Raw genomic sequence first — 13,968 nt, forward strand, 5'->3', positions numbered from 1 at the left:
AAAAGAAGGAGCTTTGCCTTTTAGAAAGGGAAGTGAGTGAGAAGCTGTCAGTGCGTCAGCTCGCACTTCCTTTCTTTCCTTTAGCAAAATCTTTTTTTCTCAACACTGACAATGCCAACCCCCACGCATGTTATGCAACACAGTATATAAATAATTAGATATATTCTTTCTTTAATAGTGTAAAGTTTTTAAACAAAGTAATCATATAATTCAACATGATACTAAAATATGGAAAAATTATTAGTTCAAATTACACCATCATCCATTATAAAAAGAATTTTTACATGCTTCATCAAGAAAAAGGTCATGAAATTTGTAGGTTCAAATTACCATTATTAGCAGTCGCGTAGACAAAATTAACACAAGCATTGTCGATATATTATCACAATTTATCTCGTAAGTTCAACTACGTTTAGTTCTTAAGTTATATTAAAAAAAAAGGGCAGCCAGAAGTTTCCGCTATGCGTAACGTCCGGTGAAGGATCAGACCACAAGGATCTATCGTATGCACTTTACTCGGAGGCTGTTTCCACGGCTCTTAAGTTATATTCTTATCTCAGATTGATATTCTCTCTATCATTTCTTCAAGCAATATCGACCTCTTAAATATGTACATATTATTTTTAACAGAAATCTATTTATAAGCATATGTTAAAAAACAAAAAGGTACCTCCCATAACAACCCTTTCCTTTTCTTGCATCAATTTTAAATTCACATAAAAACAAACTTAAAATTACATTACAGGCAGTTGTATTGGTTTTTTCTTTTCAGTTGTAGCAACCAACCTTTTTGTCATAACTACGTGTGATCCTTGATAGATTCCCTCCTTTTTCTCTCAATCTTTACCTTTCTTCCAACTCTTCAACTTGATTATTGATGCCCATGCATCTGTTAAAGAATCTCAACTCCATCTTCAAAACCTTGAACTCTCCTTACTGGCCTTTCCTTTTACTCCTTTATTTTGATTTTTTCTAAGTTTCCAAGCTTTGGCCAAAGAACAAGACAATCATTCTTGGCTCATTTTTGTGTATATAATATAGCTTTATACCCAAGAATACAGAGCTCTCTGTTTTAAACTTTATTTTTTTGGCATGTGAAATATGGCAAGTTCATCTGGTATGAATATTAAAGAAGGGATAAATTCATGTAGCGGGAATAATTCGATAGGGGGAAGAGATAATTCTTCTTCACCTACAAGTTTTCAACAAAATCAGGTTTCAATGGATTGGACTCCTGAAGAACAAGCTATCTTGGAGGAAGGTTTGGTAAAGTGAGTGAATCTTTTAAAGTCTTGATTTGATGTTTTGAATTGATTACTTTTTGTGGGGTTGGCTATTTTATGGTGGCCTGTAAATTACTTGCTTCTTGTTGTGGTTAATTGTCTAAGCTTTGTGATTGGTACAATGATCAATTTTTGCATGTTATATTTGCTAGGTACAAATATACAATATGTGAGGATTCATTTAGCCGATCCTTACTAGGTTGAATTCATCGAGCGTAGTTGTTGTTGTGCAAATATATGATTTTTTATTTTTAGTTTGATTAAGGTGGTCCGAGGGTCTATAGGAAACAGCCTCTCTACTCCATCAGGGTAGGGGTAAGGTCTGCGTACTCACTACCCTCCCCAGACCCCTCACTTGTGGGATTCTACTGAGTTGTTGTTGTTGTTATTGTGTTGTAGTTTGATTAAGGTGGTGTAAGCTCTTTCCTTCTTATTGCAAGAATTCCTTTATGATATTGGATATCATTCCTTTTTTCTTTTGTTTCTACTTTATATGCTCCCTATTTTACTTCTTTCAATAGTTAGAATTAGTTAACCATGTGAGAAGGTGCTTTAATAGTATATTTCACAAAGTTGTAAAATTATTGTCATTTTTCATTTGATTGAAACTGAGGACTTTAGGCATATATGGTCTAATGAATAGTGTTCTCTGGTTCACTTGGTTTCTCCTGTGATAATATCAAAGAAGTATCTGAAAACACTGTCCTCCCCATATCAAGTTTTAAGTGATTTTGGACCAATGGTGGAGCCACATCTTTTCAGTAGTAGTCTTGTCCGAAAACCTCAGACTAAAAGCCAGCTTATGAGTACCAAGGTTCTGAAAGGAAGACAAGCCTTAAGGCAACTAAAGCTAGGAACGCGCGCTAAAGTTATCTTACTGAGATAGGAAATGTGAGACATGGCATGAGGAACAACATTTGAGAGTGTCACTAAAGATTAAGAACACATGTTCTCTTACTTACGAAATAGAGGTCTTGAAGTTAGGAAAAGAATTTGAATAGTCCTGTCATCAGCATTTCTAACTATTGCTATTTGGTTTATGATATGATCTGAACCTAGTTTTAGACTCTGCTAACTTCTAGTGTTATACATGAATTATTTATTTTATTTTAAACAAAAGGATAACGGATAAATTTTAGGCTGATGTTTCTTTACTTCCTTCGTTTATCTTGTCAAACGTGTTGATCTCTTATTTCTTGTAGAGGTTTATCTCTTTAAGCTACTTTTCTGAAGGGTCTAGAATTCATTTGTATTTACTGAAGCTCCAAATCTAGGACAATTATTGCATCTGGGAAATAACTCTTAAAAATACCTGCAGATATGCCTCCGAGACAAGCATATCCCGTTATGCAAAAATTGCAATTTCGCTGAAGAACAAGACTGTTCGTGATGTGGCATTACGATGCAAATGGACCAAGGTAAGTGCTCCTAGCTGCTGCATTTTGTAGCTGAAAACTCTATCTGAACTTGATACTTAAACAAAAATATAACCAGAAAAGGTAAAAAGCTGGAATTTATTACTTTGAAAACAAAATATAGACAAGCATGCATCTAACAATCAACTACACCTAAGTCCCAGATCGATAAGCCATAGCTAGTACTAAAAGCATTGAAATTCTTAACCACAACACAGTAACATGCATTGTTTTCTGTATAATAGCAGGCATTAGATCTGTTCCTCAAGTTTTGTTGTTACCATGCATTTGTCTTTGATGTTCATATTGGTTCTCTTTACTTCTCATCCTTTACCATGTTCTTTCTCTTTCTTCTGGTGTCTGGCCACTTAAGAATTTTCATTTGCTATTACTTCTTTTCTAAAACTCTTTTTTTTTTTTTTTTTTTGCATTATTTAGAATCCTTATAGTTGTAGTTATACGGTTAAGAAGAAATTGAGTTAACATAGTAGCTATTATATTGTCTAGGTATAATTTTCAATTTCTTTGGAGCAAGTTTTCCTCATTTTATAGTGTTGTTGTACTGACTGTGTTATTATCCCTGTAGAAAAAGGAAAACAGCAAGAGAAGGAAAGATGACGCAAATCTATTGAAGAAAAATAAAGATAGAAAGGTAACCACTTCTTTTTATCTCTTGTTGTTGATATTGATTTCCCTATCTCTTTGAGCTCATTTTTATGTACACAAACAGCACCATTAGAGTAAGTATTAAACAATGAAGTGGTACTCCATTCCATTCTAAACATCTTGAGTTCATTTCCTTCCAAACTGTCTGTGTAATGCACGGTGGCACGAATTAGATGGAACTTTAAGTCGCTTTTCTATCTTCTGGATTCTACAGCTGCCTATGTCTTCCTTTAGGTTGGTTGGCATTGCCCACATCCACTGCAAATAAGTTTGTAAACATGCTCCTAATTCATAAAGAATTTAACTTCTATATACTAATAGTATAAAAAGTACCAATATAAGGTCACCTAAAAAACAACAAACAGATAACTGTCTATAATAAGTGGGATTAGCAACTAGGGAAATAATGTAAGTAACCTGCTACAACAGCGTAACTGTCAGTAAAAGGAGTCTCATTAACAGCTGAATGTCCGAAACTTATGATATTTTTCTTTGATTTTGAGGAGCCCTTTATAGGTAGCCTTAACAAAAGATCCGGGTGCTCCTCTGCTTTCTCACGCTTATAATATCTTCTGAAGGTTGTAATTCCATTCTTTTGAAGTTTCTATTGATTAAGGCATGAACACATCACTTTTAAAGGTACAATGTTCTTCCACAGGCTTCTCCGAGGCCACTGACCATATCTTCCCGTTATTACCAGAAAATTATAGCATGATCCAACAAAGAAACTTACATTCTTTTCTGCTTTTCAGACTTATCCGGCTTTTGAGATATTCCTGAAGAGCTACAGTACTTTATGTATCTCCCAGTTATAGAAGTTCCTCCAAGAAGTTTATCTCCAGTGATCTGTTGTTTCTTCTACAGCTTCCAGTTGTAGCTTCTTGACCTGTAGTAAATCTAACAGTGTGCAACATGTGTTGGACACATTTTATTGACTGTAAAACACGTCATCACTAGTATGATTTGTAACATGTAAGCCCTCAAGAAGTGTCTTTCTGAACAATTATCTTAATCCTCACGCTCTTGGTTTGAGGAGAGTAGTCGAGAGAACTCCCTAAGCAACAGAACATAAGTGGTGTGATTATCTTCCTCTCTTTCACCATCTTCTACTTTGTTTTCCGTGTTTTTCTAAAACCTGTAATGAACAATATGTTAGAATGCCGCATGTTGGTTGAGGGAATAAGACTGTTGTCTCCTTATAAGATCTTGAACAATTTTCACCTCATTATCTTGTTTTTGGGTTGAGTTAGGATCTAGATCCATTTTCTTAACATTGTATTAGAGCCACAGCCATCCCTATTCTTGGTTTACCCAATGTTGGATCCTCATATTATATTATTCATGTTCCAAATATCTAATGCTAGGCGTACGACTGGAGAGGGGACCGAGGGGTATGTCCCTATTGGTTAGGAATGAGATGCTGTCTCATTATATGGTTTTGGACGATTCTCACCTCATGAACAGAATACAATACCAGGCAACATTCTCCTCGGATGTGGCTATTCATAGACCAATGTTTGTATGACTTTCAGCATTAGCTGGTTCTTGTGATCCTCTAAAGAATGGTTATTCACAGACCAATCTTGTCTACTTTCTCTACAATACTAGAACATCGATTGTCGCTTAACAAAAATTTATAGAAATTATGAAGAGTGTGTTTTATCTTGGTCTTTCACATGCTTTTAGAAAGTTGTCTGTAATGAGGCTATCGGAATTCATCACTGGTGTTTTAGGTCATTTCTATTTGGCTTACTTTGATGTATGCCTCCAGAGGCTCAAGGAAATGTGTTACATTCTTTTCTCAGGAAAAATTGACTGATCCTACTGCAGCGTCGTCCCCTGTGGTAATCCAGCCTGGTTATGTTCCATATGCTCAAGGAGTGGTTTCAAATAAGAGTGACGGTTTCACCTCGTATCATGGTCAGTTTCACTTCTTCTCGAGAATAGTTAGTAGATTAAAATTGCTCTTTTTCTTGAGCATGAAATTTAGATATCTGAATTATGTCTTGTTGGTGTTCATCATAAAAAACACATGAAACTACATTCTTACATTTTTAAGTTCTTTCTCAATGTTAACTCAATATTGAAAAATAAATAAATCCTCCATATGAGAAGTGATGAAAACTCTGATGAACTTAAATCTATGTAGTATAAAGAATTTGAGGTCCCCAACTAGCATGGGATGGAGGTATAGTTTTCTGATTGATTGATTAAGAATTTGAGATGCAGATAGTTCTATGTCGGCAATCTGGACACTATTCTGATTGTTTTCAAAAGCGAAAAGCGCAAAATAGAGGCATGGTCCATGTGATTTTAAGCGAAAAATGAGAACAAGCAAGCACGCACAACCTATTGGAAATGTAAAGAATACCAATATATCAACTCACGATTAGAATAACTAACTCTAGCGTCCAATATATAATAACGTCGATATTAATTCAACTCCTAGAGTTGAGATTCAAACAACAGCTTCTCACTGGGCAACTCATTGTTTGAAGCGTGAACTTGGCTGAATCGTATAGCATATGTAAGATGTTGAGGTCTACAAGTTTTGGGGACAAACACCTGATATCTCAAGTTAAAGCATCTTATAATGTTGTTCTCATCTAGAATTTTGTTCATTGCAGCCACAGTCAGTGTCACCACGCAGCTTATTCATCAGAATGCTCGGATCTTTGAACAGATTTCCGCGAATCTTGTAACACATCAAGTAAGCATGCAGCTTAACTGATATAATTTCAACTTTTTTCTTGTAAAACACCTGATATCTGATATATTGGGGCCTCTCCCTAATAGGCCCCCTCTGTAAACGACAATAACTCTACACTTATATGCTCCACTTCGTTCATGCAGATACACGAGAATACTCGACTTTTGTGTCAGGCTCGAGATAACATCTTCATGATTTTACAAAAGTACGTCTGAAGTCTCTTGAGTATGCCTGTTCCTTTATATCTTCTATATTTTTTTTGTTCTGCAGTTTGTAAAGTCCATCCACTAGGTTAGTAACTGCTAAAAGGCAAGCACTACTAGAAATTCGAACATGATCATCGAGTGAACCAGAAATCCTTATTTTCTGGGTCACTTGAGAGCTTTGCATTACTTGGATACTAATATGTAGCTTTGTTCATTATTCTTTTACTTGTGGCTGTTGAACTATATTGTTAACCTAAGATGTAACCAAATTTGCAGGTTGAATGAGTCGTCATACATACTGAAGCAGATGCCACCACTTCCAGTTAAGTTAGATGAAGAACTTGCCAACTCTATCCTTCCCCCCTCAACTCATGCAATTGGCTGATGAAAGGTTGTCAATGAAGTGCCTGCTTTTGTCATCTCTACCGCGCGCAGAAAGAGCAAGAGAGAGAGAGAGAACGAAGAGTTGACTGACTCGACTACATTTGTTACTACCTTTCGTGGTAGAAATCATAGCTCATGCTCGAAAACATTGTACATTCATAAAATAGAGTGATTATCAAGTTAAGAGTCTGCCTATTCTCACTCTTTTTCTTGCCCACCTCATCAATTAGATGCTTTGGTAAGTTAATGTCAGCTAAGCGTCTGCCTATTCTCACATTCTCTTGCCTACCTTATCTATTTGAACTACAATCTGGATTTAACTTAAAAGGTAATTTATAAGGGTACTGATAGCACATTACCATTTATTGTAGTTAGGTGGGACAGAAGAAAATTTATTTTTGTACCTAATTATTTCATCTGGAGGGGAACCAAAGATAATACTTATTTACATAGACTAGATTTGCGTGTTATTTGAACGAAGATGTTTAACTGGAGAATGAATATTTCTATGAAAAAACATCTTTTCATTTTGAACACTGTTTGAAATGGCTTCAGTTCAAGAGTAAAATTACAAGAGTAAAACCAAACAAATATCACGCCCCGCATTCATGGAACTGGTGAAAAAGAATAAGAAGAAAAAAACACCCATGAGACACCGAAAATACAATCACCTAAACTAATACAAGGATGATCAAAATGATAAATCCATGGGAACGGGGGATAACAAATACACAGCAGCCCAAGTAGTGATACCATTACGAGATGTTCTTAACTGAAGGAGGCCATGACAATCTCCTGTGGCCCATACCATCACCTTTTGCGATTTCACTACCTTCTTGTGGCTCACTTTCTTGCCTTCTCAGGCTTCCAACGGCTAAATCATCAAAGCTTGACTCTGATCTCCATGGGGGAGGAGTCACACAATCAGTATCTCCAAGTGTTCTTTGTGAAGGCTCGTTGCTTGGTTTTGTAGACAAGGAAGAAGAATGACCAACTCTCAAAGCATGCAGTGTTGCAATTGACTCTCTCATCGCAGACATGGCTTCAAAGAATCGAGTGCTAGAAGCTAAAGCAACAGGAATTGGACGAAGCATTTCCTACATTAATTAAAACATCAAACTTGAGGGTTCACGAAGTTCTCCTGCATGCTTCATGCAACAGATCCCAGCATTCCACAGAGTAAAGCTAATTCAGGGTCTCGAAAAGGAATAATTTTGTATCCCGTGTGCACTTTGAGGGTTCAACTCACCAGTTACACAATAAAACAAGAATGCAACACTGCACTAATGATTTCATGGATTCCTAGTTCTTTAATCCTTTTGTGGTTAAACTTTCTTGCATCAGTCTTACCTTAGCGCACATACAAACACGTGCTACTTCTGTACAGATTCAAACGCTCTAACATCTAGTTGCGTCATCCATCTCTGTGCATATTTGTCAGTTATAGCACCCGATAACTACACCACACTTCATTTTATTTTTTCCATCTTATTGGTATTCAAAATTTTCTTTCCATCAAGGAGTATGCAACTACAGTGACAAGCCCGTCCACAAAACGAAAATTAACATTTTCTTGCATCAAACAAATAGGAAAAAAAATTAGCACCATCAAGCACCTGACAACTGTCACCAGGAGAGATATATGCTAATGTGATGGTTCCATTTACCCTTAATAATTCAGGAATCCCCACATGCAAAAAACAATAGCTTCCACACAAAACATATTACTTTAGTACAGCATTATGAATGATGCTTCAACACTCAAAACAATCATAACAAATTAGTTTTATATTTACAACATACGAAGAACGAGTTAATTGGCAGGAGAAAGGAAGAGCATACCCCCCAAACTGTTGGCGGTTCTTTAAAATTCTGACTCCATTGAAAATCTGTTACAGAGGCCGTTAAAGCACCATAATCACTAGCAGCCCTCATCAGCAATTCTGAAAATTGTTTCTGCACAATTCAATAGTTTTAGGCACCTATATCTATTGGCTTGTTAAATGGCTGAATGATTAAATGAACAGTTGAAAAAGCTAAAGACTGATATAGAAGTATCTGAGTTCTTGCTCTCAAGGATACTTAGAGACATGCCTGTCAAAGTGTAACTACTGTGAGCCAGTGTTTCACAAGGTAAATATTGTAAAGTAGGGTGTGTTAAAAGTGAAGTGTTAGTCGCTCATCGACTAAATATAAGATGTAGATTGCATTCTACAACTATAAATAGGTGAGTCTTGTATTCCACTATCCTCGTATTAGCAAAACATCTTTTTTCTTATCTTAGTTTTCGCACTGGGTGTTTCAAGTTTCAAAGGGCCACAAGACAAGGACTAAGCAGTAGCTCTTCTGAAGAGCTCCGCAGATATCCGTGTGTGTGTGTGTGTGTCATCAGTTATTGTTGTTGTTCTACTTTTTTTTTAGTGCGCCAGAGGCACGGTAAGGGGGAACAGACACCAGGGACATGCATGGTCAGATGGAACGGTCATCAGAACTAAGAGCAATGCCGCTAGAATGAGCACCACAAAGGGACAAGAATAATGCACTTTTGAAAAAAAAGGAAGTGCTTTGATTGGGCAATTGGCTTAAGTGGTCACTCTGTGACCAATTGCCCATAGCTACACCCTCACGACCATTCACTCATAGCCAAGCTACGGAGCTACAAGCGTTTGGAATGATGACCTTGAAGATGGAAGCTTCAACAAACCCTTTGGAAATGAGGTCCGCAACATGTTACACATAGCAACAATGGAAGAAAGGACCTAACTTGGTGCTTGGAGCTGAAGAAGAAGCCCTTGGACAGCACTTGAAGGTTGCAGGAACTGTAGCGGAGGCATTACGCAATCACGGAGGAGAGCTGGGAGGCTGATATTGCTGTCGCGGAGCTCATGGAGCAATTAAGGAAGAAGGATTGGAACTAGCAGTCACAGAGTGATCGTAGAAGAGCCTGAGTCGACTGAATATCACGATCGAGGACCTTGAAGGGCAATCGCGATTACCACCTGGAGGTACATTTTCAGCATTTAGCTAATGACGTTTTTAACCTTTTGAAGGGTTACTTTGGGCAAGCTATGTAATAAAATAGGCTTGGTATAATTAGCCCAATACCTAGTTTCGTTCTTTAGCTTTTGATGAACATATTAATGGGTATTCTGGCTTCTCTGGTGAATATGTAGTGAGTAATTAGTGGTTACTTTAGTGAGTACTTTGTTAGTGAATCTCTTAATTGCTTTGACACTTTGCTCTCGGATTGAAAAGAGCTCCAATCTATTGAGTATCCTAATAGTTTAGGCGCTAATAGATTGTATCTTGGGGTGATTACGTGTTGATTAATCTAATAGTTTAGGCACTAATAGATTGTATCTTGCGGTGATTACGTGTTGATTAATCTAATTATTACTAGTTCCCTTTCAATTTTGTATCTAACTTCTATCATTTCAATTCCTTGTTACCTTTTTCTTGTTTGTGATTGTGATAATCTTGGTATCAGATATAGGTTAAAAAATTTCTTGTTGATTGTTTTTGATTATCAAATCAGAGAAAAAAAATCCGAAAATTACCCCAAATAAAAAGTTCTTGAGCTTGGTTGAGTTTGAATTTCTGTGGATGAATTCGAGTTTTGGTTGTTAATTACTGTTGAGATTTTTTTGGAGAAAATATGTGAATTAATTGTTGTTGCAAATCAATCAAATGAGATCCGAGAATTGGGTATTCAATTGAAGAACATTGTTGAACTTTGAGCTTGAATTTGAAAATCAAAATCTGAAAAATAGTGTTTGAAAACGATTGGGTGTGATTGAATGTTGTTCTATATACTTGTTAGAATTGTATCTGAAGTGGAGAGTGTTTGGAATCGATTTGGTTGGGATTTGAATCATATTTGGGAGAAAGCTGAAGCTAGTTTGTTAAGGCTTGAAGAGCACCTGAACCTAGTTGAAGGTCCGAGATCACCAGCTTCAAGCCGCTTCCACGAAAGGCAAAAATCCACTTGTGCATCGCGATCGCGAACGTTTTTCAGGGCGCAAGGGCTGCGATTGAGACTCCATGACCGTGATAGCGGTCGCACCATCAGTTTTCTTGCACTAGAAACCACATGTTTTGACAGTGTTCTTGGGTACAAATTTGCAAAGTTTTTCAGGCTGCAAGGGCCGCGATTGCGACTCCAGGACCACGATAGCAATCTCACCATCATTTTTCTTGCACCAGAAACTACAGGTTTTGACAATGTTTTTGGGTTCGAATTTGGGATTTTCCACTCCGTTTCAATTTTTTTAATTTTCCTACCTAATTAACACCAAGTAAATTGTCCCTACTTGTGTTTAGCTAGTTTTTGAGCTTTGCGTCATTATTTCCGCGCTAATTGCCTTAAAGCTTTGTTTCTTTGTTTACGTTGTGACTTTTGTTGGTTCAAGTCCATATTTGCTTGTTTGTCCTTGAAAGAACACAACTTCCACTCCATCCCAAAGACGATTGGAGCTTGTTTTGAAGCCTTGGGACATAGTTTAAACGTTGAATTCTGTTCAACAATATTATGCTATTCAAATACAATGAATCTAATAAAATTGTAATCTATAAAAGTTCTTCCACAAAATGATGTTGATTTTTCCCAATCTTCAACAAAAAAGGTATTTGCGATAATGATAAGCTCTTCAGTAATCATTATATATTAGGTCAAGCATCTATCTCTAGAGGTCTAGGTATTCCAGGAAGATAAGCTGATTACAGTTGGCAAGTAACAAACCTGATATTCAGCTTCAACAGGAATGCAATCCAACGAATATGGTTGTTGAAGGCGAGCTATTATGCGGTCCTACAAAACCCGCAGAAGATTTTTATGCAAACATAACAACAAAATGAAACAAATAAGGAAAGAAATCACAATGACAAAATAAATAAATTATGTAATTCTGCTATTGGATGAAATTTGCTTCACTAAGACCAGATAAAGTTGCCAAAGTTCTTTGCTAGAGCAACTGCAAGCTAATGCAAGAATTCTTGATAAAATTTTCTGGTCTCATCTCAGGGCAGGCCTTACTTTCTTCCACTGCATTTCAATAAAATGTTCCTCTTTTATTTTTGATAAGTAACGTTTCAATAAAATGTTCGCCATATTAAATATTGAAGGTTTTCACATTACAAGCAGCATTCAGCTACTGACTGATCAATAACTCCTACACATTGCACGACTCCGCTCCCTCTTTCTTTTCCTCTCACTACCACTGACTCCTGCATGCAAGAATACAAGAGTGCACAAAGAAGCACATCCACAATACTTTCATGAATACAGCTGTCCACAAACAAAAAGACGATGCAGCTGTACTCGAAGAAAAGAGAAAATGCATCACACACGCATATAGAGACCAACATCATTCTTCCTTTTCACCATCTATACTAGATACTGCAGAAACAAAGTTCTTTATTCCATATTATCCTTGCATTAATACATCTTTAATTCATTCAGTGAACAAAACCTACACAAATCAGCAACCACTTGAATAATCATATTCATATCTCGAAATTCATTTAGTTTTTCTTCTATGTGTCTTAATGTGTTTATTCTGGTGGTCCTAAATAATTATGTCCAGAAAGTGCACATGCTGCATGTGATGCCCCCTCCTCTGGAAAACACAAAAGCATTGACGAATGGAAGAACATCAATCATTTGACACAAATAGGATTGATGCCTCCCCATGACAGTAGGGAATTTTGTTTAGTTTCAAAAAGGTGGATAGAGAAGATCATGATGAAATATTTGAATATCACCAAATGTAACTAGGCAGAAAATAGAAGTTAAAACTCAGATTAAGTCAATTACCTTATTCTGAATAACGTCCTTCAAAATAGTAGTAATCCTTTGCAATGTTTCAATCTTCTTTTCCATTTCACTGACATGTGTCAGATGAGCAACATTTTTGTCCTCCTAAAGTTGTAACACATTACTATGTTAGTTCATGATATCGTCTAAAAGACTACATTTTTCAATTACCAAAGCTAAATAGATGACAATATCGAATAGTTAGGTGTGTAAGTTGTAAAATTTTCAAATTATTTTGAACTGTTAAGTAACCATGCCCTGCTGAAATGGATAGGACATATGCAATATTAGGGTCAAGTGAAAAGTCGAAGTGCTATAAATTCACACCACATTCACTAGTAGAACATCGTGTTGGATAATTTAAAAAGGATGAAATTCTTAAGAATCTGAACAATGTCACCTTTCGACCTTGAAGTTCGACTTGTAAATCAGCAATTTTCCTTTGAACAGCAGTGAGTTCTTTCAAGACCCTTATCAAATCATCACCATTTTCACCAGTGGTGGAGGATAAGTTTTGGATCTCCTCCTAAACAACGGGAATGTTTTTGAATTTCAATCAATAAATCTCAAATATGAATATTGCTACAAAAATTCAGCAGTACAAGACTCAACTAAAAAGAAAAAAGTGTGGACCTGGGAATTGGGAGGAGTCGGAAGAGAGAAACCGAGTTCAGAAGCAATAGAAAGAGCATCAGACATTCCACCAAGTCTTCTCATTGGTTTCCTTCCAACCCATGTAGGATTTGACTCGCTTCCCATCATCGCATTGGATTTGGATTTTCCTCTCTCTCTCTCTACACAACGTCTACTATATATGTACCAACTTCAAATTTTTTAAACTTCCAAGTTCCGGTCGGCCAGATCGCTTCCGCAACAAAGCTCCTTCGTTGTTAGTATTATTACTTTTAGATCCCTTTAGGTTTGGAAAACAGCACTTCCGCTCCCTTGTTGTTTGGAATATATGGTAGATACATCCCTTTTGCCAATAATCTAAGTGTATGGGATAAAATTGATTATAATAAATGACCGAATGAATAGCATGACACGTGGAACCGAAGAGAGGTAAAAGGCGAGTCAAGTAACAACCAGTACCGAAAACAACAACTACAATTGACATCGGGTAAATCCCAAAGGGAGCATAGTCAACGGGAGCAGATCGAGTATTTGCCATCGGATAGCATTCAATGAAAGAATATTCTCTAACATTAATTGGGCAACCGTTGCAAAGAATATTTGCATTCATAGCTTGCCGTTACATATTCATCAATGACTCTTTTATTATCATTTAGGTGGGGCTTGATCCTAAGATCTTGTTTCCCTATGTATAGCTATAAATAATAGGCTATATCGCCATTGTAAGACACGAAAATTCTGGGCAAAATATATGCTATATTTTACTTTCGCTCTCAATTAAACAATTGTGTTGGCTCTTTACCATTTCTTTCATTTTTGTTCTCGGAGACATAGCGCTCGGGGCCAGGCTTGTCATCTT

General features: G+C 36.6%; 2 protein-coding genes across 2 annotated transcripts; one reads left to right on the plus strand and one right to left on the minus strand.

Annotated features, from left to right (window-relative positions):
- Window positions 1-742: 742 nt before the first annotated feature.
- On the plus strand, window positions 743-6,911 carry LOC109244552. The gene is made up of 7 exons (XM_019411663.1): window positions 743-1,271; window positions 2,602-2,701; window positions 3,285-3,350; window positions 5,170-5,284; window positions 5,992-6,074; window positions 6,218-6,279; window positions 6,557-6,911. Exons 1-7 carry the CDS (start codon window positions 1,102-1,104, stop codon window positions 6,663-6,665), a joined length of 705 nt encoding a protein of 234 aa, XP_019267208.1. The 5' UTR covers window positions 743-1,101; the 3' UTR covers window positions 6,666-6,911.
- Window positions 6,912-7,167: 256 nt separating this feature from the next.
- LOC109244551 (AUGMIN subunit 2-like) lies at window positions 7,168-13,331 on the minus strand. Its single transcript, XM_019411662.1, has 6 exons — window positions 13,110-13,331; window positions 12,877-13,002; window positions 12,477-12,581; window positions 11,403-11,471; window positions 8,507-8,620; window positions 7,168-7,761 (listed from the first exon to the last, which is right to left on the minus strand). The coding sequence occupies exons 1-6, from the start codon at window positions 13,236-13,238 to the stop codon at window positions 7,420-7,422; spliced, it is 885 nt and encodes a 294-aa protein (XP_019267207.1). The 5' UTR covers window positions 13,239-13,331; the 3' UTR covers window positions 7,168-7,419.
- Window positions 13,332-13,968: the final 637 nt, after the last annotated feature.

The sequence above is a fragment of the Nicotiana attenuata genome, unplaced genomic scaffold (genome assembly GCF_001879085.1).
Source record: "Nicotiana attenuata strain UT unplaced genomic scaffold, NIATTr2, whole genome shotgun sequence".
Classification (NCBI taxonomy): domain Eukaryota; kingdom Viridiplantae; phylum Streptophyta; class Magnoliopsida; order Solanales; family Solanaceae; genus Nicotiana; species Nicotiana attenuata.